We start from the raw sequence: 27,119 nt of genomic DNA, 5'->3' as shown, positions 1-27,119 counted from the left end.
TGCGATGTCCTTGCCTTTCAACGGCAAGTACTACGTAGCAGAAATGCAAGGGTGTATTTTGTGCACATAATTTAGCCACTAACCAATTTAGAACTTCCTGCTCCTAGATCACCAGAAAATGAAATCTCTATCATGTCTAGGCTGTTATTATTCATTTCACTCAAAGCACCTAAACCTAATGCCCAGCTTTAGCACAGATGGTATCAATTATTTTTGCCATGTTGGCTCTCTAATGAAGAGGGACTAAAGTTGAAAGGGAATGGAACCTGGCACATGCTGAGGTGTTGTTCAAGTGTCTTTCAAGGAAAGGCAATCATCATCAACCTGAGAAGAAGTGCTTCGCCACTCAGTAGGAGAAGGAACTGCATCTCGAGGAGATTAGATAGTAAGTGCCCACGTACTGAGTGGATAGTGGCTGGACGTGCAGTTTGGAGCTACAACCCAGGGTTTACTCATAATATAAAATGACCTCAAAATCACGGACTTGCTGCTTACTAGAGAAAGCACTAGGACTTGCCGAGCATAACAGAGGGAAGAAAAGGCAGTGCGATGTCAAGTTCTAACACAGAGAGGTTTTGAGAAGAGAGACTACAGTCATCAATAGGTAAAATTATTAGTAAAGATGCGGCACTGGAGGATGTGACGGATGAAAAAGGTAAGAAGGCATGACTAACAAATAAAGTGCATAGACTGTATTTGCTCCATGCTAGGATTATACAGTCATGTGCCACCCTGCCTGATTAATACGGGGCAGGGGATAGAACCCAGGGTTTCTGTGCATGCTAGGCAAGTACTCTACCCATTCAGTTATACCCCTACAACTACTTTTAATGGCTTCCTTAAGACATACCAGATATTCTGTTTAAGTGCAGATGCAAGAAAGGCTCACAGCATGAAATACTGAATGCCAGAAACTTCTGTGTACAGTAAAGGAACCCTCTTAAAAAAAGCAGAAGGCATCCCAATTCACAGGACAAAATACAGACATCCTGAATACCTGAGGATATCAAGGAAGAAAGTGAAGGTACTATAACTAAGACTGACTTCATGGTCACATATGATTCATCTCACATATCCTGACCAAGGTTAACTGATGGATTTTTAGATATGCATGCACAATCATCAGTTAAGAACACCTTATTATTCTCATAAAATTACAATGGAAAAACTACTTCAAAAGCACCAAGGCCTTCAAAATCAAGTCTCCTATTTCTGAAGGGCCTTCATTTTAGGAACATTATAGCATGATATAATCAACATTGAGATCACGGTTAAGCAGAAGGCAAAAGCCTTTGAAAGCCCTTTCTAACCCAGAACGTCTTCTCTAATCTGAGATTAGAGAAAGTTTACTTACTGTGTTGGTTTGAATGAAAATTGTCATATAGACTCATATATATATATCACTTATTATAGTAAGTGCAGCCTTCTCAGGAAGGTGTGTTAGTTAGGAAGGGCTTTAAGGTTTCAGAAGCTCAAGTCAGGCCCCGTGGCTCACTGTGTCTTCCTGTTGCCTTTGGATCCAGATGTAGAACTCTCAGCTACCTCTCCAACACCATGTCTGCCTATATGCTGCCATACATTCCACCATGAACGTAAAAGACTAAACCTCTGAACTATAAGCCAGTCCCAATCAAATGTTTTCCTGTTAAGGGTTGTCATGGTCATAGTGTCTCTTCATAGCAACAACAACAACAACAACAACAAACAAACAAAAAACCTTCCAAGGCAATTACTGTTAAGAAATTCCATACAAGCATTTAGAAGCACCAGCTAAATTCAAAGGCAGACTGGACTATGTTGGAAGAACTAAGCCAAAAGGTAGAATACTAAATAATTGGGAAAAAGTGGTGTGATGGGTGATCTTGTGATGGGCAATGTGTTCAAATATTTTATGGTTATCGATGGTCTTCAACACTTAGAAATGGGTGGGGGACCAAAGATAGATGTAAAAACAGCAGTAGAAAGCTGTTCATAGAGACATTTTTTGAAATCTATATACATGATGATAATGTAGGAGGAGGGGGGAGCATGTTGGTGAACACCTTTTTTGGTTTTTCAAGACAGGATTTCTCTGTGTAACAGCCCTGGCTGTCCTAAACTTGCTTCGTAGACCAGTCTGGCGTCAAACTCAAACAGATTCACCTTCCTCTGCCTCCCGAGCACTGGGATCCAAAATATGAACCACCGTGTCCAGCAGCCAACATTTTATTATGCAGAAACACACAGGTAACGAAGGGTAACTTGTAAGCCTTTCACTGGACAAAGTCAAGAGAATAAGGATTTGTGAAAGAACTTAAAAGTCTGGTCATACTTTCCTGGAGCCTGTTAGGTTGAGGACTGGGTGGAGAAGTACAGTGTTCTGAGACAGAAAAAGAACCTTGGTACTTTGGGGCATGGTCACCTCAGCTTGAAAGTCTCCTTACTCTCTTCAATTTAAACCAGGAACATCCAGTTCTTAAAACATTTAGTATGCGGAATACCATGGAAACCACAAAATTAGCAGTAAGGCAGTAAGCAAGTGTTCTATGCACCTACCAGTCGGTACAGCTCAGTGATGCTGATGTCCTCTGGGTCTACCATTGCGTACTCCTTCCTAGGCACCAGGTCGAGTCCCAGTTGTCTAGAAAACAAATTTCAAACATTTGGGAGAAAAGTCACATTTATGAATGTTTTCACTAGTGTCTGAAACTGGGATCAAATCTCAACAGCCACCCTTCTTTTTCCTCGTCTGTGTCTACCACGACTTGTTTCTGCAGTTGGAGAAGACACAGAACAAGGTTGGGCAAAACTGGGAAAAAAGATGACAGAGGAAAATCATGACAGGGTGTTCTGCTATCAATGGAACAATCCTGCCATTGGATACTGCACAGTGGGGAGTCTACAACAACCCACAAACCAGCAACAGAGAAGCCCTTCTAATTGGGAGCGCTCTGAAAACTAGCCATCATTTGGTTCTAGAAAAAAAGGAAGCTACAAGGCTTTAGGGTTTGATCTAGGCTAACCTTAACTAAAATGACCCACGGAAAGTGCTGAGAACTAACGTAAGTTTCTCCTTCACAGTAGCATCTGGGGTAAGACATTATTAGAAACAGCAAGAACAGAGTTCAGGCAGCACAACATAGGCCTGTCCATAGTGGTAAAATGGTTTCGGGTCAAGGGCTGCTGTGGCCAATACATCATTTACTGTGTTGAGGCTGATAGTCTACCAACTGCATGGGCTATGTGAATGTTGCTCAGTTTAGTATGTCTTACCATGGACAGCCGAACGCGAGTGTAAACCCTTTTCCCCACCAGTTTCCCCCCTAGTAATATGGATGACATATGCCTCTCTGGGTCAACCACTGTGTGACACCGGTACCAATGCCACATGAGTTCCTTTATCTACTTTAAGCATTGGTGGTCACCTCAAAAGCGTCCCCACTGCCTTTGTAATGTTCCCTGGCTACTATACTACTTTCTCTGTCACACCGGCTCTCATGTTTAGCTCACTGAGGACAGGTTACTCCGAGACCCTCTTGTAGCATCACTTTCTTTACAGCATTGCCTTCTAGGAAGCCTTCCAGCACTGCATTTCCAATGACAGAACCACAGCTTTCTTAGGTTTTATACTTAAGGTAGCAGAGAATCCTGAACTTCCATGCTTGCCTCAAAATCTCACTGAGGCCTCATCATTAAAATCACTAATTCAGTACCTACTTCAAGCCAAGCACTACCCAGCCACCCCTGAAAAACACTAGCTTTTAAATAACGGAAGACTGAGAGTAAACACCAACTTCTTTCCTTACTTTCTTAAACAGTGTTCAGAAATGCAAAGAAACTGCACGTTGACTCTTTTAGTTGAATATTCAGATAACAATAGGTACAACTGTTTATGACCAAAACGACAGGGTCAGTTCCTGGTCTCCATCCCCCTCTCTGGAGACATTGAACTAGAAGTAAGGAATCATGTGATGCCAAGTTTGCCTTGCCGATGAACTATTACCTAGCATAGGATATGGAACATACAATCTTAGCACCCACCCAGCCAAAGTTTCTAAAAGAAGGTGCCCAAGCCTCATTCTCTCGTGGGAGAGGTGAGGTAGAGGGTATTCATGTGACCATCTTCTCCTGATGATGGATATCTGGCAAGCCCTGATGTGGCCATCTGACATCTGTGGAAGCAACCCCAGCTGGGCAGCAGTAGGAAAGGCCAGTATAAAAGGTTCAACTCAAACAGGACTTACCTGCCTACCTACTGTCGCTGACATTCCTTCTCTGTGATGCTGAACCTGAGGATTGAGATCTACTCTTATAACATGAGAAAGAAAAGATCTGTGAAGGGCCAAGGACCTCCAGCACTACAAAAGTGAGTCAAGATGAACTCCAGCTGTGAGCTTTCAGGCCCTTCCTGAACTTCTTCTGAAAGAAACAATATTCAAAATTTCTGTTCTCTGAATGGTCTGAGACAACAGTTGCTGCTAGCTTCTTGAAGTCATAACTGTGTGAAAAGCATCTCATCTGTTGCTATTTATTGCTGTTGGCTAATAGGTACAGTCCAACGGTGAACAAGCCACTGTTTGAGATTTCTTAGTTCACAGACTAGAATCAGAATTGTGCTTTAATAAGAATATGAAAAGGGCTTAGAGAAAAGAGACGTAGCAAGACTACAGGGGAGCCAGGAGCCGGGCAGAAAGGGACACATTTTATATTAACCCAGCCACTAAAATACTCTGTGACATCAGAAAGAAGGATGAAGCCCTAAAGGCTAAGAAGCGCTTCCATGTACTCTCAACAGGAATTCAGGGGCCATCATGGACTCAATGGGTGACAGAAGTCTGTATCATCACTTTAATTCTGCCTGGGGATTTCAGGAGAGAAGGATTTTTTCCTGATTCTGTTAGAGAACAAGATGGATCACCTCCTACTTCATCGAAGCTCCCCAACCCCAGAGGACGCCTCTCCTCCATTCTTCAGTAGTCTGATATGCAATTTGACACAGAACACATTCTCAATTTATGTTCGATAAGAGATTTATGTGCTGATAGATCATTTTCCAGGACAATATGACCTTGTTTAACAGAAAGGAATTATCTTAATTTGCTTTCCACTAAGTACTCTTTAATAAGGGAATGGATTTATCCTTAAAAAATATGGCAAATCTATAATTTCTATGCTGTAAATTATTCTTAAGTAAATTGTCAATGAAATTTAAAGAAAATAGAAAAAGAGCTTGGGAAAATTCCTGAGCTTACGAATGGTTTAAATTGTGCTGTTCATTTTTATACATCAATTTTTTTCTTTTTACCAACTTAACTTATCCACAGAACTGCACAGAACATAAGCTAGAATTCATGTAAGTCAAAAAACAGCCTCAATATAGCCCTGATTTACAATTTTCTTCTACATCACTCTTCTTCTGTTTTCCTTCTTCAAACTGAAAAGGGTTGTTTTGTTCTTGTTATCTGTTTCTTTGTTTTTTAAGTCTATCCCATGTTTCCTAGTGGTTTTTGATAATCTAATTTGATCCAACATCCCTATTAACACACTAGTCCTCATTTAAATGAGGACTGCCATAGAGATCAACTATAACTAGGTAAAAAGTCAAAAGATTTTAATAATAAGACCAACTGGTCTGGGTGCGATCTCACATATCTTTTATCCCAGCATTTGGGAGGCAGAGGCAAGAGGATCTCTGGGTTTAAGGCCAGCGAGGTCTACAGAGTGTAACCAAGACAAACCAGGCTAAAAAGAGAAGAAACTCTCTCATGGAGGAAAAACAAAAACAAAAGAAAGAACTGAAAAATAAACCAACCACACAAAACAATAAGGAGCACATGAAGTCAGGCTCTGACAGCATTTAGAGCTGTCCCTCTCAAGACTACTGCATGAGCAAAGGAGAAACCCAACCAAAGGCTGCAAATCCAACCCAGCAAGAGGCCCAGTGTGTTCGCCATCTAACAGTCCTGGAGCTGAAAGGGTTCTTGTCACTCATATGATAGAGAATCCGCATGGGTGCGATAAGCCCAGGGAGTAAATGCATTTGCCTCTAACCCTGATGCCCTGACTTCAAGATCCAGGACATACATGGTGGAAGGTGAAAACCAACTCCCTTAGGTTGACCTCTAATCAACATGCACACGCGCGCGCACACGCACACACACACACACACACACACACACACACACACACACACACACACTGAAAAGAAAACATTATAGAGCCCCTAGTTCAATGTTCCTCCTGCCAATACATGCCTGTTTTCTTGTTTTTATTTCTCACAGGAATGACTCTTCTAGGCATATTTAAGTTGAGTATTTTATTTTCTATAAAAAGCTGAGTGGCATACCATATTCAATATGATATCACAAATACTCTGGGTAAGAGGAGGGTTAAAATCTGGGAGTGGGTCTGTGTAGTCACTTAACATATTTTTGGGCAAAAATTAAGTGTGGCTTCTGAGAAAGCTACTTCCTATATTCAGAAGAAGTAACTTTCTACTTCCAGATTGGTTTCTCTGCATCCAGAAAGAGGTAAGTTACTCATGGTTTCCTTGCTGGTATTTTCTCGTTTTATGTCCCATATTACTTCTCATTCTCCACGCCCTCTCGACATCCTGCACTGAGATCCACTAAAGGTCAACTAGCAAACGGGAACTTGATAAAATAAAAAGGGAAGGGTGTGGCGAGCATGGCCAAAGCTGGCTTAGTCTACTGTGCCATTCCTATATTAATATCCATACTTAATACGGCATCAGTTTGGGTTGGAGTTTCCAGTAATTAGACTTAATACTGAAGTGCTCGGCTGATGTTTTAAATAAGTCCCCCACATTTTTATTTAAGCGTAGATCTCAGTCAGTGGCAGCCTTTACTTAAGCCCTCCTAAGCAGCTCTTCAAAGTGGCCATTATGCCTGCACAGGATGTCTCACAGCTGCGCACTTGTGAGACGTTTAGCAGAGACTGGTAAGATCGCTGTTTCCCTCTGGATTACACTATGATATAGAGGAGTTATGCAATAAAGGCAATTACACATATCAAACCTAATGACTACAGAAGAAGAGAAAACATTTTAGTCAGAAAACATCTAATCAATAACCTCTATGATTATTATATTTCTTGTGACTACCTATATACTGTTATACTACTGGGTATTAGAAAGAAATAAAAAAAAATCACGGCAGTGCTCACACCAGACCCATGGATGTGGCTTTTTGGCTCCACTCTTGATGGAGTCCTCCCAGTGGACTAAGCACATCCTGGCTTAAGTGGTGTCAATTCTATGCTCCTCCCAGCACCCTGTCATTGTCAGTACTCACTCATTTCCCCAATCCAGCCGGGCGGTAATATGGCGCTTCACATCCTTCATCCTGTCGTGGGTGAGGTGGCCGACTAGCACCTGCCGCCGCAGATCGAGGATTTCATTCATGATGTGCCACAGGCGATGGAAGAGATCCCCTTCATTTCTCTAAGGATACAGAGGCACAGAGATTTGGCAGTCGGTCCTCTTGCTGGAATGGAAGGTAACTATAGGACAGTGGGGGACCAAGTATGTGCCATGGTGTAAAGAGTTTCTCCACCGCTGCAGATGTCCACTCCCTTGGCCTCAGAGGGAATTGCAGCTCTGTGTATCTTTACCCATGTCCTGCTCTCCCGCCCAAGCCAAGACGACGCCTTGACTGCCCAACACAGACAGACGCTCCATTCCTTACTCTCACTGTGCTACACCTAGGTTTGACCTAGTCTCTGCTTTAGGAAACAGGTAAGCTTTCCTCTCCCAGGTCTCCCTCCTAAGCTCCACTACACTTTAAGGTGTGGCCTGACTTCTACTTGTCCAACTGTTTTCCCTGACGACTCGTGCTCCTTCTTTTGTCTGAGACGTGGTAGCATGCAAGTAAAACGAATGCCGTGGAAATATTGGCGCCCACTTAGTTCTTCAACGTTGGTCCTAATTCTTCATTAAGTTGAATTTGAACACAAGGGGAGCTTTCAGACTCAAACATTGATCACTGTTTACTGCAATTATCTGATCAGTACTCAGACTCATTAAAAAACAGGTGCTCTTTAATTTAATCAAGGAGACCATATAGCTTCTGTTGCGGTAAATATAAATAAAGAATCTCTACCATCCGCACTATTGCTGGCACCGGTGGGCTGCATGGTGTCTGGAGGGTATTTCCATTTCAGTCAGCAAAGCATCTCACCTGCTAAGCTCCCAATCTCCATCCCACACTGCAGCAGGTTACTCTCTGAGCACAGAAGCAGCAGCCCTCTTGCAACTCTCTTGCTGCGGACTCTGTTCCCAGCAACCACCCCCTGTGGTTATAGTCACAACTTCCCAGTAGCCCTTTAAAATCAAAACTCAATAAGCTTGTCATTTAGCAATCAGATTTATATCTTAAATTCTTCATCCACAAAACGTCCACATAATGATAAATTCACAACCAATTGATTATGATATAAACTGCCCACCTAGATAAGATAAATTGTCCTATAAAAATCCATCCCTTAAGAAATATACCTGTGGCCATTTAATGCCACACGGCTCTGGGCTGTCCTTCTCTGCTTCCATTTTGGTTCTTCTTCCCTCTTTTTCTTTTCCTCCCTCCTGCCTTACAAAAACTCTGTCCCCACCTTACTTCTTCACTGCCCAAGCACAGACCTTATCTTATCTTGTGCCAGCCCTCACCTGCATAAAAACAACAATCTACAAGCGTCAATACATCCTTGTCAAAGCTATTAATCAATGCCCATGGTTTCAGAAAAGGAAGATGGTTTCAGGTGAAACACTGGTTTCAATTCTAGACCTAGCGCCCGAGGATGAATTCGGTCTGTGAAACTGGACGGCAGTGTTTTTCCACAAAGATATTTTATGAGGTTGTGACCACATAACAACACTGATGATTGTCACTTGACTTCCACCTTTGTCATTTCTAGTGTAAAACACTAACAATTCGTTACTTTCTCTGTGTCTTCTTATCTATAAAGAGCACCAGAGTATCTACCACAGGGAGTCACAGGAATTAGTATGCAGACAGTAAAGAAAAATGGCCATGCTCCTAATACTATTGTGATTCAGAATGGCTCACAAGTTCTCAAAAAGAGAAAAAAAAAAAAAAAAAAAGAAAAACAACAAGCAAGTTTACCAACGCTGAAAAATATACATTTTACCACAGAGATACTAGGTAATTATCTATCCCAAATCTTTCTTAGCTATAAAATATACCTCTCCTTTTTACAGAAATTATTAATAGTCAGTAGTTCTCAAACTTCCAAATGCTGCAGTCATTTAATATATATTACTTATGTTGTGGAGAGCCCCCCAAATAAAATTATTTTGTTGCTATTTCATAACTGTGATTCTGCTACTGTTATGAATCATAATGTAAATATTTGATATCGAGGATATCTGATATGTGGCCCCCAAGGGATTGAGAGCCACAGGTTGAGAACTGGGTCTATATAAATAGTGATGTCAATTTACAGACAATATTATCTACCAAAAGTTCTCTAGAGATAAAAGATATAAAAGATTATCAAGTTCTATGTGATATATATATATGCATATACACACACACACACACACACACACACACACACACACACGATGTAGTGATCGTTTTCTGCTGTGTTGATAGTTGAGGTATTAAGGGACCACTGGGTACTGCACAGCCTTGATAAATATGGTAGAAGCTCAAGAAGCTTTCTTGAGGAAGCCACTTCTGGAGCCTCGGAGGCATAGATAATCTCCTTCTCCTCTCAGCTCCTTACCCACTCTATTGAGCCTGCTTTCTGTCACTGTCTTCTATTGCTGCCTGCTCTTTTCTCGTGTTCTACACTGCCTTACAAGTCATTACAAGGGCTCTGCAACACAATATTCTTGTAATTAACTGCTCAGTGTCTGCTCCCATCCACAGCAGCTGTGCCTGAGCTCCCAGAGGTGGAAGAGAATGAACACATCGGCTCATAGGTGTTACTTCTCACACACCTCCAGAAGCGAGTTCCGTTTAGGTCATAGAAATGAACACACAGAAAACCAAGAAACATTTGAGGATGTCTGAAAATTCCACAGAGTAAAAATAAATTCTATAAGAGAGTTATGAAAAGTCAGAGCTTGTGCAGAAAAGGAGAGAGATCGCACCCTCACCATTCCGGGGATGAAGGCTTGCGCGTGCTTGATCAGGTTGTCTGGTAGGGTGAACTTGATTTTATCCATCACCACTTTTGACAAGGGCATGCTAACTTGAGAAGGAAGCAAAATCCTTCAAAGGAACAAAAGCTAGCCAGTCAGCCTCTCCTCAAGGAAGAAACTCTTAAAGTGGAAAGGATCCTCCAGCACACAATGGGCCCAATGTGCTCTTCTCCTTTAAGAAAAGGAGCTGGGCACTGTGGACCCTGCCTTTAATAAGAGCTCCAGGAGGGCGAAGCAGGATGAAGGCCATGAGCCATGCCAGGCAGCTTCACAGTGGACACTTACCAAACACACAGGGAAGCAAACAAAGTGAAGTCAATGAAAAACACAAATATATGATTCCGGTCATACAATATGCTTATATTGCAAAAAAAAAACTGAATTTGAAAAAAATGGATGGCTATGAAACATACTAAAAATATTTTAAAACTGCATTCAGTTTAGCACTAAATGAAACAATACTAAACAAGTGGATTAAAACACTACCTAGAAATTCCCACAGTTCACTGTACATGTAGCCAAAAGTGAACGTGGCGGAGGTTTGATTTGGTTTAAAATGAAAACAGAACAAACAAATTTTGGTGGTAGCAGACCTAGATTTGGAGTCTGGCTTCACTCCTTCATGTGGAATGCAGGATAGATTCATCTTTGGTGAGAGTCAAGAAGATAAGTCTTCCCCAGGGAAGAGAGATGAACATTACAGCTCATGGTCTACATCAAGACTCTTGTACCTCTCCTCAACTCTTTTCCTGCTTACATTGCCAAATGTTATTAAGGGGAATTTTAAAGCTTGATCTATAAACCCTTACCAACACTATTTAAAAGAGCAAACTAGTATTTCTCAAGCAGTCCCTATCCTTTTATATGCTAAATATCTACATACACTACTTCATATACCGTTTACAACCTACAGGACTCATCGCTCTCATCAAATACCTTTCAGTGAAAAGGCTGGTGCTTGGCTGGAGAGTGTCCCCAGATACACAAAGGCATGATGGAGCAAAGCATTTTGTAAGCAGGAAAAGAGAAACCAGAAAACCCAACACAATCACATCACCCTTGTGCCAACATTAATCTATCTCTGGCCTGAATTTCATATTTGCTCCTCTAATAACTATTATTCCGGTACCAGAGACAATGTTAGTTAATCAATCCTTTTCCCATTACTCAGGACAGTAGTGAAAGATATTTGTCGATTTCGCTATGCACAGATCTTCAAACCAACCAAGGATGTCCCCAGCATGTACAATCATAACCTCAATAGCAAGTAGAGATAACTAAACAAGACAAAATCAAATTGGGTGTACGCTAGCAGTCTTATCAAAGGAAAAACTATGATATCCTTGCTCAGCTACAATAGGACATGGATGTGTGCACATGCACAATAATGTTACAGTTGTTATAGTAAGTAAATTAGTACACAAATATCTCCAACCCATTTTTTTTTCACAAAATTGCCTTTCTTTCTTTAGAATATTTAGAATATATTCCCTGACACTAGCTATTAATTTACTTATAGAACTAAGATGCGCTGAAATACACCACTATGAAAACTGTATTGAGAATGATTTTTGTTGTTGTTGTTGTTTTGGTTTGGTTTGGTTTTTGGTTTTTCAAGACAGGTTTTCTTGTTGCCCTGGCTGTCCTGGAACTAACTCTATAGACCAGGCTGGCTCTATAGACCAGGCTGGCCTCAAACTCACATAGATCCACCTGCCTCTGCCTCCGGAGTGATGGAATTAAAGGTATGCACCACCACCATCCAGTAGCTTCATCTTTGAAATTAAAAATGTTCAGGAAACCTAAAACTAGCTCCCCATATGTAATCATATTTTGTTATATGTCAGAAATCTCATCTTTTATAGGCTTGTGGTACTGAAATGCAATGCGCAAAACCCATGCTCCATGGGACCAAAGAGATTATAATATAAAGCAGTCATGACTTTGTAAGAACTACACCCCTGACTTTACAAGCCCAGTGAATCACAGCAAGCTCTCGTATATTAGCTGATGGTTACTCATGGTCACATATTTCTTAAGATAATTATCTAAACAAAAATCATGCTTTTTAAAAGCTACTTACGACATAGAGTTGTTTCCACATGCTTCCCCAGTCTCTTAATGTTGATGTCATCTCTGTGATAACAGAATCTTCAGTGGGAATAACCATCTCAAATTGTCTGAGAAATTTAAGAAGACAAAAACATATGTAAATATGAGAGGCAACAATTCCTTTCACAACTCAAGAAGATAGACTAGGAAAGAGAGCCACTTGTGATACGTGAGCCATTCCACCATACTGGGATAAGAGACTTGTATGAGGAATGCTATAGGTGAGGGCAGTACAGTGCCCAAGGGACCAGTCATGTAATCTAGGTCAAGACTGAATGGGGAGAAAGAGCATCGGCATTCTATTCCTGTGACAGCTTGACCAGTGGGATATCTTATAGTCTCTCCAAACTCGACAGCTTCAATCTGTCACACAAGATCACTAGTCTACACCGAGTATGAGAAGACTTGTGCCATCCAAGCACTAAGACCAGAGTAATGGGAGTAAAAGATGCTATTCAACAGTCTGGATGCAGGGAATGTGAATTTGTAAATAACCCATAACTAGAACATTCGCTAAGCATCCCTTTGAACTCACTGACCCCTGAATTGTATTATTTGGAACAAGCCAATGAAAAATAATGCGCATTTTTAAAAACTGTTATCATACAGCACAGCCAAGGTTTCAGAGTCACAGACATTAGAATACACATTGTAGAATGTTCCTCTTTGTGCTTAAGATAACAGACTCTTCTCATTTCTTCTTTTAAGGTCATATACAAGGATTATCAGTCAGGTATACATGGCTGCCCTGAAGAGAAGCACCATCAGAAGATAAATGGGAGGAGCTTGAGTTTGCCCTTTGCTCGTGCTGTTAACATAGAAGGATCTCCCTTTTTCATCTCTAGTTTGTTCTGTCAAGTCCTTTCTGGAATTGTGCAGGTTCAATAGGTCACATGGTCATTATCATTACTGCCTCTCAGAAATCGCAATTTCAAAGGAGACTGTTTCCTTTATTTCAATTTATGTTTCCGAAGACCAGCATCTCATATGTAAAAGGAAACGACTTATTAAACTCCAAGAAAGCTTTCTTCTTAGCGCAAGGCTAACTGCTCTGCAGGTCCTTTAGGATTCCATGTCCAAGTGTGTACTGTGCTTTGGGGAAAATTCTCATAACATAAATGCAGAAATTAAAACCTCCCCTTGATTCTCTCCCTAATAGAGCTCCATCTCCTGATAGTTCAGGTTTGCAAGAACCGACATGTGAATATTTATTTCCCTTCCTTCTAAGGCATAGTGAAGCTGAAACTGTAAAAGTGGGATTTAAAACTGGAAAGAAAGCAAACAGTATTATAAGCCCTGCAGAGGAAACAGTATTGTTCAAAGAGCCTACACCTGACACTTCCCAAAGGCAGAATATTTATACTGCTTTGGAAACAGCTGTTTTCATTTAAATGATGAATATTGGGATTTGGAGATTATAAAATAATATTAAACGAGGCCAAAGAGGGAAAAAGAAATCGCGAGGAATCCTAGCTGCTGTACTCGACATTTCAAAAGTGAAGACTCAGTTGGGTGGTGGTGGCACGCACCTTTAATCACAGCACTAGGAGGGTAGAGGCAGGGGGATCTCTGAGTTCGAAGATAGCCTGATCTCAGAGCTGCTTCCAGGATAGCCTGGGCTACACAGAGAAGTACTGTCTCACTGAGTTCGAAGATAGCCTGATCTCAGAGCTGGTTCCAGGATAGCCTGGACTACACAGAGAAATACTGTCTCAAAAAACCAAAAGTAAAGAAAAGAAAGTGTGGGATCATGTGGCCCATATATATACAGCCACCCAATTAGATAAGATGGATGAAGCAAAGAAGTGCAGAAGTGTAGATCGCTCCTGAGAGACACAGCCAGAATACAGCAAATACAGAGGCGAATGTCAGCAGCAAACCACTGAACTGAGAATAGGACCCCCGTTGAAGGAATCAGAGAAAGAACTGGAAGAGCTTGAAGGGGCTCGAGACCTCATATGTACAACAATGCCAAGCAACCAGAGCTTCCAGGGACTAAGCCACTACCTAAAGACTATACATGGACTGACCCTGGACTCTGACCTCATAGGTAGCAATGAATATCCTAGTAAGAGCACCAGTGGAAGAGGAAGCCCTGGGTCCTGCTAAGACTGAACCCCCAGTGAACTAGACAGTTGGGGGGAGGGCGGCAATAGGGGGAGGGTGGGGAGGGGAACACCCATAAGGAAGGGGAGGGGGGAGGAGGATGTTTGCCCGGAAACCGGGAAAGGGAATAACACTCGAAATGTATATAAGAAATATTCAAGTTAATAATAAAAAAAAAAAAAAAAAAAAGAAAGTGTGGGATCAGCAAGGCTTACACAATACAGAGGCGGCTTCCCTAATTCACGGACTCCCATTTAATTTAAAGATCCTCGCCATGACTCTACTTAGCTCTGAAGACCCAGGAAAGAACCACGGACAATTCAATATGTGAAGAGTTCACTTGGGGTTGCCCAAACAAAATATAAAATTTTAAAGACAAGTCACCATTTAGGCAGGGCAGCTCTGCTGTATTAATTTCATAAACACTTAAATTAGTGTAGAAATAATCTATCTTAGGTAAGCAGGTTGAAGCTATATATTGTTCAGTTATTCTAGGATGAAGTTTACATCAGTTTCATCCTAGCAGCCAATCCATCACGGTAAAATAAATTAGGTGATATTAACATCCCAAAGAGCTTTCTCTCAGAAGAACAGTAAGTTGGCATTCTGTGTCCTTAAACATAGTTAGGACAAAGCTTTTCTCCCACAGTCCTGGAACTATGGACCTACTGCGCAGTTCATAGACAACTGCAGAAATTCCTTTTTAGAAGAGAATCCATTCACCCTGAGGTCCCACCACTGCATAATCCCCATGATGCATTGTAATGCTATAGAACCTGTAAGTCTTCTGCTTAAATCAAATTCTGGGATACATTTATCCACCACATTTACAGTTTCTTGGGACTCATGAACTGGGGCAGATATAAATGAGTACACCAGGAAAAGCAACAACAGCATATACATATATATATGGCGAAGATTTGACTCAACAAGTAAGAGCTCTGCTTACAATTACATGAGATACAGGTATAGCCAGCGATCACATGGTGGCTCACAGCCATCCATAACTTCAAGTTCAGAGCATCAGACGCCCAGTTCAGGCACCTGAGGCACCAGGAAGACAAATGGTGCACAGACATACATGGAGACAAACGCTCAAACATATAAGATAAACTTTAAAAACTGAAGAAAAGAAAGAGAAAAAAAGAAAAATTTACTTATTTTAAAACTATGTCCTATGCCCTCTGGCATTGCCTTGGTTAACTGTCAGCAAAGTACAGCCCAGAATCACCTAAGAGTCTCAAGGAGGGACTGCCAAGGTCAGGGCAGCCTACAAATATGTCTGGGTGTTGGGCGTGGGGGGGTATTGTCTTAATTGATGTTCCCTCAGTCTGGGCCCTAGACAGTACTGAACAAAGAGAAAGCTAAGCATCAGGCCTGTTTCACTAAGCTGCTCCCTGCTTTCCGCTGCCAATCTAATGCCATTAGCTGCCGAATGTTCTTGAGGCAAGGGTCCCACTTGTCCACGTGGATGGAGTTCTCTTGGAACTCTGAGCTACAGGAACCTCTTTTCCCCTTCCACTGCTCTTGTCATGGAATTTTATCACAGCAAAAGAAATGAAACTAAGAAACTACTAGAGCCTTAGAGCATCCTGATCACAAGGTAGGATGGAGGATGGGTGGCCATGGCAAAAGAGACAGGGGAGCCAGACTGACTTCAAGGAAAGGCCGCAGGGACTTGTTCAGATGATACCTTAAAGGGTGGCTTGGACCAAGACAATGTGTCCATGGTACAATGCCAATGACCTGTTGATGCTAATTCACCGAATGCTTTACAGAAGATGAATGTAAAACCATCCACGTGACTCACATCTCTGCAAACATTTTGGTGAAATTTAAAATTTAAATATATTATTTACTGTGCTTTTGAAGTTCAAATAAAAAGTTGCTATTTATTGCTATTTGCATAAATATGTAATTTCTATCGCAGAGCCTGAATATTCTGGCCATAAAGTGAAAATTACACTATAATTCACAGCTGATTCCTTGTGACATTGGCACCAGATACATGTGTCAAAATCTACCCCAGAACAAATTATTTACTTATACTAAGTATGCAGCACCATGTCCTACTGTGATATTTCGTAGGACCTCATTCGACTGACATTATTCTAACTGCTGTTTCCAGTCGGTTGTGAAGCACGCTGTAACATATTTTAAAATACTTAAGAAGTCCTCAGTGATCAACGAGATCCATCCAATAAAACATATCAGTCAGGAATGTCAGATGGTCTAATTCTGTGAAACTAGTTATTTAAATATCATGCTGAAGAAGCACACAAACATTTAATGCATAGATTTTAATCGAGTTTATGACTTGTGTCAGACTAGGTTTTTGACAGGATATGATCCATAGGTCAAAAAGAATAATAATGTGTGAAGTTACACAAGGACATGGTGTTGTACTCCCTTCAGAGAATAGCTGGGCTTTTCCTGTTTTTATGTTTTTAAAACAGAGTCTTATGGCCCTGGCTGGCCTGGAACTCACTGTGTACACCTGGTGAGCCTTGGACTCTCCTAAGTGCTGGGATTAAATATGAACTAACCAGCTTTCTTTTTATTTGTTATTGTGTGTGCATGGTGTGTGTAAGTCATAACAAGTGCTGTGACACACACACACAGGGGTCAAGGGACAGCTTTGCGTAGTGAGTTGTCTTCTAACTTTGTGTAGCTTCGCCAGATCAAGCTCAGGTTGTCGTGTTTGCCCAGGAAGCACTCTACCTACCCAGCACCATGCTGGCCACAGGTTTCCCTTCTCTACAACCAGTGGTAAATTAAGGAAGTCCTTGGGCATTGAGGCTACATGACTCACCGTGTTAGGGGCTCTGCTGGGCATGAGTCTGTAAACAGCCAGAAACAAAGAAGAACCAATTTCTCTGCTTAAAATTAAACAAGTTTCACAACTGATGCACAATGAAAAACCATAGGACCCCGAGCTTGCGCCTGGGGCCCAGCACTCAGAAATGATTTCCTTAATTGTCTCTGTTTGCTGCCTTAGCATCTCCTTATCAAACAACGAGGACCATGCTTTGCTCTTCTGTAGTTGATTTTGTAATACAATTTCTAAGCCTTTCAAGTCCCAGAGAGCAGCTGTGGCAAAACCTTCCACCTATGAATACAATTCATCCTTACCCTTTGTTCTTTACACAGGCGTTTTTCAAGTGAACATAGCTGGAAGGAAATATACCCTGGAAGAGAAAACATGAAGGTTATGGTGTAGCTATCTCTTAAGGCCAGTTGTTTGTAAGCAGGATGCATCACACAGTTACAACCATGTCAGTTATCAGGAATAGCAAGCCTTCAGCACACTCTATGGGCTAAATGAAATGCAATGTGGCATAAATCATCATTTTATAACACTAGTTACAACCGTTACACATTTAGAGATTTTCTAAATATAATTGAAAAAAAATCAAATCTCACTCTGTAAATACATTCCAGTTGTTTATCTTTGCAAGAGTCTTGCAGTGTAGCCTTGTCTAACCTGAAATTTATTTTCTAGGCCAGGTTGGCCTTAAACTTGCGGCTGTCACACAGCTATCCTTTCTCAAAGCTGACTTATGGCTTTGGGCCATACCTTGGTCATCTTAATACATATGTTTTTAATAAATCAGAAAACAAAAAAGAATTCAATAATTCTACATAACAACTGTGGTTTATAAAAGAGGGTAAAACAACACCTATGATGTTATTTGGCTATATTTTTTGAGACATGATCTCACACTAGAGGCCAACCAGCAAGAAACTCCCTAAGCTGACCAGATTGTCTTTGAACTCTGTAATCCTTTTCCCTCAGCCTCCCAGGTGCAAGGACTACAAACATGTAACATCAGACCAGGCTGAACGATATGTTACAGTGAATAATTTTAGCTTACAATCGAGCTCTGAAAAAACATGGGTTCGATTCCTGGGATTAAAAATGAAAAAACTGGGACTGGAGTGATGGCTCAGTGTTTAAAGATGCTTACAGCCAAGACCTGTCTCAATTCTATACATTCTACAATAATAAATAGGAAGAAAATGCTTTATAACTTTTTTCATAAAATTTATAGTTATTTCAATATAACAGAATTAACAATAAAGCAACACTAGTAGAGAAAAGTTAAAATAAAAATCTACGGGATGAGATGAAATTGAAAGAGAAATGATAATTAATTTTTCAGAAATATGTGCTAGATGAATAATTAAATATCAAAACTATATTTGCATGTGCCTGAAGATGTCCAAAAATAAAAAAACTTTAGATGAAGACTAAAGTATGAAAAAAATTAAACTTATATACTCATTTGTCCCTTAGGCATTCCTTGAGACTGATCTAAACTAATAAAATGAAGTAATTAAACACAGCGGATATTCTAGCACAAGCTACATTTAAGCAAAGAGACAGGCAAAGGAATTTAGATTGTATTTTGGAAATCAGAGATTTAAAATAAAAAGAATGGTATGCTGGAATTATTAGAGGAGCCTGCAAGATGGGCATTTGTTGTCCAGCCCGGCAAGCTAAGTTTGATCCGTAGGAACAGCATGTTAGATGGAGAGAACCACCTATGTACCATGCTATGTGGATCTGTTGCTCTCATACGTCCATGTGAACACACACACACACACACACACACACACACACACACACACACACACACACATACACCCCGATAAAAATTTTAAAAAGTAACGATACAGTAGAATATGGAAACATACTCAAAAGCTACAGATGATTAGAATAAAACTATAGTAAAAATTACAGTAAAAAGTCAAAACCAATCCAGATGAAAGATAAAATGAAAGTTACATTGCTCCCTAAGGGTTTCTCTAAGTATAGCAATGACTCTTAGGATCTTCCTTGAATGGCAAGAAATATGAACGCTTACAAGTATGCCTGGCTCAGCCCCATTACCCAAGGAACCCTTAACACGACACTAAAACAAACTTGTGTATCCACGCCAGCATCTTACAAACAATAATACAGGAAATTGAAAGATTAAATATCACTACTACATATTTCTTTTGGGATATATTTCTCCTGCCTGAATTTTAATTTACCTCACTGGGAAACTAATACTTCAAAAAAAAATGTGTTTATATCTAATAAGCTTAAGGACTTCCCAGTATAATTTTCAGAGGCTTTAAGGAATTATGATTTCAGTATCTTACCTTAACTTTAATCCCAGTTCAAAGGATTTCCCAAATTATGAAAATATGTATTACCATATTTGGAGCCTAATTAAGAGCTCAACTATAATTTCAATTGTACAGCAATTTTTGTTTTAGAGAATCCTCTCATTACAGTTAGAAATAAGAGTTTTTACCTTGATATTGGGGTTTTTTAAGGCAAATCCTCTGTACCAGCCTGTGGAGAAATAATAATTGATTACATTTTAATACATAAAGCAAGATGATATTAAAGATAACAAATTTTAACAAATGGTATTTTCTTTGGTGTTGGAATTTTAATCTTCCTATGACTATTCTACTCATAAATACAGTGATTCTAGGATTAGGCTAGGCATCAGATCAATTGACCCCAAGTTTAATCATTTTCTTTATATTCTTTTTTATTAAAAATGGACCAGAAATTTGTATAAATGGGAATAAGGGATTGGATCAAAAGCATTGGGCTTAAATAAAGAAACCCACTGAAATTTACTAGCTAATTTTTATTTTGTTTTATTTTACAATGGATTTTACAAGGCCTAAGATGGCTTTGAACTTAGAGTCTTCCTTCCTCGGCCTCCCAAGTGCTGAATTAGTTATGTGCCAGCAAGCCCAGCTTATTCTTTCATCTGGAGACACTTTACCTCCCTGTGCCTCATTTCTCCCCATTTTATTAAGGGCCACACTATGTCTATGGGATGTCTACGCAGATATAATGCCACTTTAAATTCTGCCTCATGAAAAGCACAGGTTTGATTGCCAAGGAACAGTGCTTGGCCAGCACTGATGTAGCAGATGTGTGTATACATAAACTCACCACCTGTGACAATGCCTGGCCAACAATGATGTAGCAGATGTGTGTATACACAAGCCCGCCACCTGCATCAGTGCCTGGCCAGCATTGATGTACAGATGTGTGTATACAGGAGCCCACCACCTGCATCAGTGCCTGGCCAGCATTGATGTACAGATGTGTGTATACAGGAGCCCACCACCTGCATCAGTGCCTGGCCAGCATTGATGTACAGATGTGTGTATACAGGAGCCCACCACCTGCATCTGTGCCTGGCCAGCACTGTTGTACAGCTGTGTGTCTACACAGGCTCTGCACCTGCCACTAGATCAGCCTCACGTCTTAAGAGCTGCTATGCAAATGGGCTTGTCCACTCTTTATCACCATACTATTTGATCAACATAGTTTGCCACAGTGTCTATGATGCTTAAACTCTGTATGAGCCCAAAATAGTATTATAGTGCCACTTTTGAGGGAGAATTCTCTTTTGTAACAATTTAAACAAATGTGTGTATACTTTTTCGTAAGTGCAGAAGCCATTTTCTTATTGATAGGAAATTATTTTGGGCTGTAGAAGTATTCTATTTTTGACTAATTAAATTTTTGAAAGCAAATGTTTGAGTTGTCTATTATACTTGTTTGTAGATGTGGGAAAATATATATATATATATATTTTTTTTTCCCACATCTAACCATCTAACCAGCAGCTCTAGTAAGGAAGACTGGGCTGGAAGTGAGAATCTCTGTATTTCAGGGTTTATTAGCTTTTCTTAAAAACAGATCTAAGACATGTATTGATTTGTAATAATTATTCTAATAGAATTGAAAGTGTCCTGATAATTTAAAAAATGTCAGACAGATCTCTGTATAATTATATCGTGCAGAAAAAGTTTAGATTACTATATTCCATTAAATATCACCCTGTTTCTATGCACCAATTTAAGGACAATTTTATATTTATATACAAAGGAGAAACAGACTGATTGCATTCAGTAATGACACAAGAATCCTTATTATATTTTGGGATTTTTCAATTACAGTGAACAGAATAAATACCCACATGTCATCAACATTTAAAGCCAGATTCCAGCTAAATGTAGTAGTTTCATTTGTTCAAACACAATTTAATGCCTGATGAAACATTGTAAGATAGAACATTATCCTATAATAAATCCCTAGAGTAAAGAAGCCTTCTAAAAGGAAGTGGGTATTTTTTTTTAATATACTCATGACATTTTAGTCATTTTGTTAAAAAGAGATGTAGACAATTCATCTGGGATCCTTTCAAGCACTGAGATTTCAAGTTAGATCTTACAAGAATGGAAGAATCTAAGAATAGATAAGGCATTTTTAATGAGTTACCTGTTACATAAATTAATAAAAATCACACAGGATTGTACAATGAAGTCTGCCAATGTTTCAAATTCACTGGATAAATTTTATTCTAAACTTGGAGAACACAGACTTCAACAAAGCCAGAATGGATCTGACCAGCCCACCTCGGTTTCTTACTACTCAACCTCAGGGCCACTGTCCTTTGAGCTTCAACCTGAGGCACACTAGTTATGAGCTTGCACTCCAGTGTTTGATCTCCAGGGTTTCAGCAAAACCTTCAAAGCTGGAGTTAATCATGAATCCCTACCAACAGTGCTTTCTGCATCTCCATGTAAGGACTAGAAGATGATATATTAGGAAAAAATATAACCAACCTAAGAAAATATTAGTTTTCCTATAATCACATCAAATATGTAAGGAACAGGTTCTGACAAAAAATAGTTTGCTGTGAATAGTAGAAAGGTTTCCGACATGAACAGACAGAGTTTTGAAGGGTCATGAAGAGTCCATGGGATAAGAATCTCTTCCTACGACTTTCAAGCCATAACTGGGAGGTCACTGACCATCGCACTTCTCCAGGATCTGAACAGTATCTCCAATTTCCAATGACAGGCCATATGGGACGGTGCCTCGAAAACTGGCAATAACTGTAAGAAAGGAGAGAGAGCGTAAGGAGGCAATCTTGTCAGTTAGAGCAGCTACGCTGCTTACAAATAAACATTATAGCACAGCGAAATGAGTGTACACCTGGTGTCATGTCACTCTTTGGTGTTTTAAAAGAAACATCATTAAAAGCTTATTTACTTTACCAACCTCTTGGTCAAATAAGCACTGTGAAGATACATAGAAAATATACAGAATACACCACAAGTAGTATATAAAACACCAAATCTATTGCTGGTAATCTGTAAAGGCAGCGATATCACTTGTACAGGTCCTTGAGGGACCGTGTGCTATAAGTCCTACTGCATTCACTTCCTCCCTCCAGGTGCCCAGCGTGAGTAACAGATGTTACTCATAAATGACATTGACATCTCATACTCAGCACCAAGCTGGGGTTGACTAGAGTCTATCCTGTTGTGTTCTTTCCCTGAGAGTGTAAACTTCTAAAGAAAAGGGATGCTGTCTATTTGCTCACTCTCATCCCTACAGCAAGGCCACGTTTTTACTGCAGTTGTTCTTGCAGTAAAATCAGTGGTGACATTTTATTTCCCAATGACTGAGCCATCCTGAGAGCTAAACACTCGGCCAGAATTCCCACATTCCTTAGCGCCTCAATACTTGCAATTGAGGGCACCATTAATTATAGATTAGTGCTGTAGACAAACTGGTTTCAGAAACACTGTGCAGAGTAAGGCAGACTAGGGTGTACCACCAAGTGGAAGACAGGCACCTAGATTAGTCATTCCAGGCTACCCCACGAGTGAGAGTAAGAACGAAGCTCAGAGAGCTGAGACATGTAGAAATAAAGAAAATAAATCAAAACACCCAGAGAAAAGGTTACCACCCACAAAAGAAAAAAAAAAAAAAAGACCATGTAAACCGAAGCCAAATTGTAACTTGTGTCAGGTTAAAGGGATTTTTAAAAGGTGAAATTTAAATTTTATTTATAATTTTGTTGCAGGAAATAATGTATAGATATAACCTAAATCACCAAGCAAGTTTCTGCTATTTGGGGAAATATATTTGAAAAGACTGAGCAAACACAGGCATCTGTCAAAAAAAAAAGAAAAAAAGTACCAATAAGGTAAAGGGCTTTTGGAGATGTCTCAAGCCCTTTTATGATCTCAAAACAAAATTAACAGTAGAAATCAAAATACAGGACAGAAAAGCACAACCCAAAGTAGCACAAGATAGATGAAAATCACAACGCAGGACAAATTTAGAATACTTTATGACTAAGGACAAACACTAGCTTATTATGTCATTTTCTAACTATAACAGTAAATACCAGAAGACCTCATAGTAATGTTCAAGAAAACATTTGCTTGAGAATCCAGAGTTCACGAACCTTGAAAGATAAGTTCATATAACTTTCAGATACTTTTAAGAGATGATCACTGAACAGACCTAAATTCATTCTTATTTAGAACTCTCCAAAACAAATCCGCACTCAGATCAGCCTTCTCTCCTTGCTGGGTAACCATATACCTCATGACAGCCTTCCTTGACTCAACTGTACCCTCTCGCCCCACATTGCATGCGTGAAGGAACCAGAGTCGATTCGTCTCATCATTTATGTCCCCAAGGTTTTGGATGACGCATGTGGGAAAATCGATAAGAATATGGTGACTGTCTCTGGGTTCAAATAGCCTGAGGTTTAGCAAGTGACCACTGAGGGGATGAATGGAATGATGACCATTCTGTAAAATGTTTTGGTCTGAAACTGTAGTGTTTGTTCCATTGCTTAGAATACGATTCTAGCAGTGCTCAATTTTCCAGAATCAACCTCTGTTACCTGTGAAAAGGCATTTTCTCAAAGAAGCTATTTAAACTGGTTTTCTGGGTTCATAGTCACTTTTTATCTAATCTACAGGAATCACCGCTCCCCACTCCCGCCCCATCACAGTCCCCTGGAAACTACCAGGTACTATGAATTTAAATCTTAGCTCGACTGGTTTTCTCCCTTGTTGGAATCACATGGAGTCAATTCCTTCATCCAAGCTCTTGGAGCCCACTGACTCCAATGTCATGAGTGTCCTGGCACATGAATGGAGTGTGAACAGTCCATGGACCCGATGACAGGAGGATGAATGAACCATCAGGAGACATTTCTAATGAACGCACTTCAGGGACACCTGCCACAGCAGCTGACCAGTAAGCAGTCAAGAGTAGACCACAGAGAAGAAAAGCACTTTCAGGAGGCTAGCTCAGGGCAGCGCTCTTGCCTCTGCACTCTGAAAGGGCAAGCCGTTTTCAGTTTCTGAATACGCATTGCCGAGCCCCGATCAGTGTTTTCCACCGAGCTTCCAATTATGCAAGAGAATGAATGCAGAAAGAACAAACCACAGGCAAAACAAGAGATGATTTAAAAACATGACTGCTTCACCTTTGTCATCGGCAGCATGGACTACATTACAAACTAAGGACAATTAGCTCACTGAAGCAAAGCTCCAAAGGAAACACAGGCATTCATTAGTGAAGGTTCTGTTTGCATTTCCGTGAGATACTCTTAGAGCAGACATTTAAATTTTTTGCTTTGGAAACAAACTTTCAACTAATCTGTGTGAACATTCTACCGGTGTTCTTCCAAGGAGCAAATCCAGAGCTGAAAATGAACTCGGTCACCAGTTACTATTACACAGTAGCTATGTCTTTATGCAGAATTATGCTCATTACACACTTGTAAGGGGCAGCTTTTTCCCCGGTCTACTGAGCCTCATGACACATGGGCTGGCCCCTTGATTTCTTTCATTTGTTCATCTCCCTATGAACTTAACGGCTGCAGAACAATTCACAAAGAGCTTTAGGAGCTGCGGATTCACAGGCGCAGTAAGGCTGAGCACCGAGAACACAGTGGAAAGTCAACGTATGAATCGCGTTCACCTCCCACATTTACAATGTCTGAATCTTAAAAACCCCTAAGCTTTCCTTTAGACTAGGATAACAAAATAAAGTAATTAATATTTGAAATAAGAAATACATATAATTTCATTTATATTCATGTCCTTAAAACATATATGCAAGTGCCAAAACCCTAAATATGGAACATTGCTGTGGCAATAGAAATGTCCCAACTGTGGGCATATTGTCACAAACACTGTTTTTTTCCTTTACGTGGTGATATTAGTTCAATATACACTGGCACTTTACTAAGATCTAAATAACTGCAAGAAATATTCTCAGATACAACCACTAATTATCTTCTAAGTCAGAGGCAAAGAGAAGTTAAATCATGCTTTGTGATAGAAGTCATTTCTTAGGCTCAAGAATACCATTTCTTTATGTAAAGAACAAAAAAAAAAAAGAAATATTTTCAGGCTTTTAAGATGGATGCAGAGAAATCCAATTCCAGCTTTCTAGGACTTTTTGAAACTGGAACTCAAACCAGATTACTCAGAAGTTTTCTGTCAGACACATAGCTGCAAATCGCAGATGATAACATGATGTTCACAATGACTCCGCTTGCCACGATTCACCTCGAGAAACACAAAGGCTAGCTGATCCTCGCCGATTGCAAGCTGACAATCTCAAATGACTAGAATATGGGGCAGGAATAAAAAGAATGGAACTGCTTTGTCCCCGGTGACACAAAGAAGGGGTCTCCTGTCTCCAAGAGAATTTTGGCTTCATCTTCCTGGTAAAAAGATCTGCAGCTCATCACCAAGTCATGGTCCGAAAGGTCACATGAGCTGACTACTTACAACACAGACTACGGCACCACTAGTCTAAGGCTCTGAGACTTCACGGAATTCAATTTACTACCAAAATGCAACTTGAGATCTTTTTTTTTCCTTTTTTGTGTGTTTGTTTGTTTCTCAACAAAACAGACATCTGCCCTCAAAATTAAATACCCAACCTTAAGTGAGATAGCTGTGAAATCTTCAGTGCCAGTCAGAGGTGGTAGGAGGCTGGCACTGGCTGTGAGAGCATCTACAGATGCTCTCGTGCTCCTCAGACCACACTTCGCTCTGGCCTTTTCTCTCACTGAGCATCTGGCTGGGTCTTGTTTTATCATGAATATATCTACATGAAAGTTTCTTATTTTATATGGGGATCATGAGCTGACAGCAGAAAGGGGAGAAAGAGTAGAATGCTTGAGGAACTTAGAAAGGAGCTGGGGCAGTGGGCAGAACAAACGGTGAGGAGGATGAGGAGGACTTGAATTCTTCGTGGATACTCTACGTAATGGTGAACTGTTAAGGAAGAGGTATCGCCCACTCCGCACATTCGTGAATTCCCTGGAGAAAACCTGTCGTGGACCTCCGATGACAGTCTCATCAAATGTGCTCCTGTTTCCCTAAGTTTCTGGGGCAGGACGTGCTGGTGGGTAGAATAGGAGTGTGTAGAATGGACCTGCGTATTGACACCTCTCCTACAGAAGGGCAGGGTGGAGCTGTCCTCCTCTTTATTCTATTCCCCTGTGTCCCATCTAGGATGAAATGAGAAGCTCAGGCGTCCTGGTTAGCCTCAACTGTCAACATGACACTGCCCAGAGTCATCTGACAGGAACTGCCTACAGCAGACTGGCATATCTGTGGGGGGTTATCTTGATTATTAACTGATCAAGGAAGGCCCAGGTGAGTGACACAATCCTATGCAAGTGGTTCTGGGGTGTGTGAGAAAACTAGATATGAACCTGAGAGCAAGCCATCATTTCTTGCCTCTGGGATCCTGTTTTGAGTTAGTGCCCTGACTTCCCTCAGGGATGGATTGTGACCTGGAAATGTAAGATGAAATAAAACCCTGTTTCCCCTCAGTTGCTTTTGTTCAGTGTTTTATCACGGTAACAGAATG

General features: G+C 40.4%; 1 protein-coding gene across 1 annotated transcript in view; it reads right to left on the bottom strand.

Moving 5' to 3' along the window:
- Positions 1-27,119, bottom strand: part of Dock4 (dedicator of cytokinesis 4) — a 387,862-nt gene that overhangs the window by 189,392 nt on the left and 171,351 nt on the right. Inside the window, exons 2-7 of the mRNA XM_032907671.1 lie at positions 22,226-22,309; positions 19,690-19,730; positions 17,516-17,571; positions 12,249-12,345; positions 7,293-7,441; positions 2,536-2,620 (exon numbers count right to left, since the gene is read on the bottom strand). Of these exons, the coding sequence (XP_032763562.1) occupies positions 2,536-2,620; positions 7,293-7,441; positions 12,249-12,345; positions 17,516-17,571; positions 19,690-19,730; positions 22,226-22,309 (512 nt within the window). The remainder of the gene's footprint in view (positions 1-2,535; positions 2,621-7,292; positions 7,442-12,248; positions 12,346-17,515; positions 17,572-19,689; positions 19,731-22,225; positions 22,310-27,119) is intronic.

Source organism: Rattus rattus, chromosome 7, assembly GCF_011064425.1.
Source record: "Rattus rattus isolate New Zealand chromosome 7, Rrattus_CSIRO_v1, whole genome shotgun sequence".
NCBI lineage: Eukaryota > Metazoa > Chordata > Mammalia > Rodentia > Muridae > Rattus > Rattus rattus.
The sequence above is the reverse complement of the archived record's forward strand: the minus strand, read 5'-3'. Positions and strand labels throughout refer to the sequence as shown.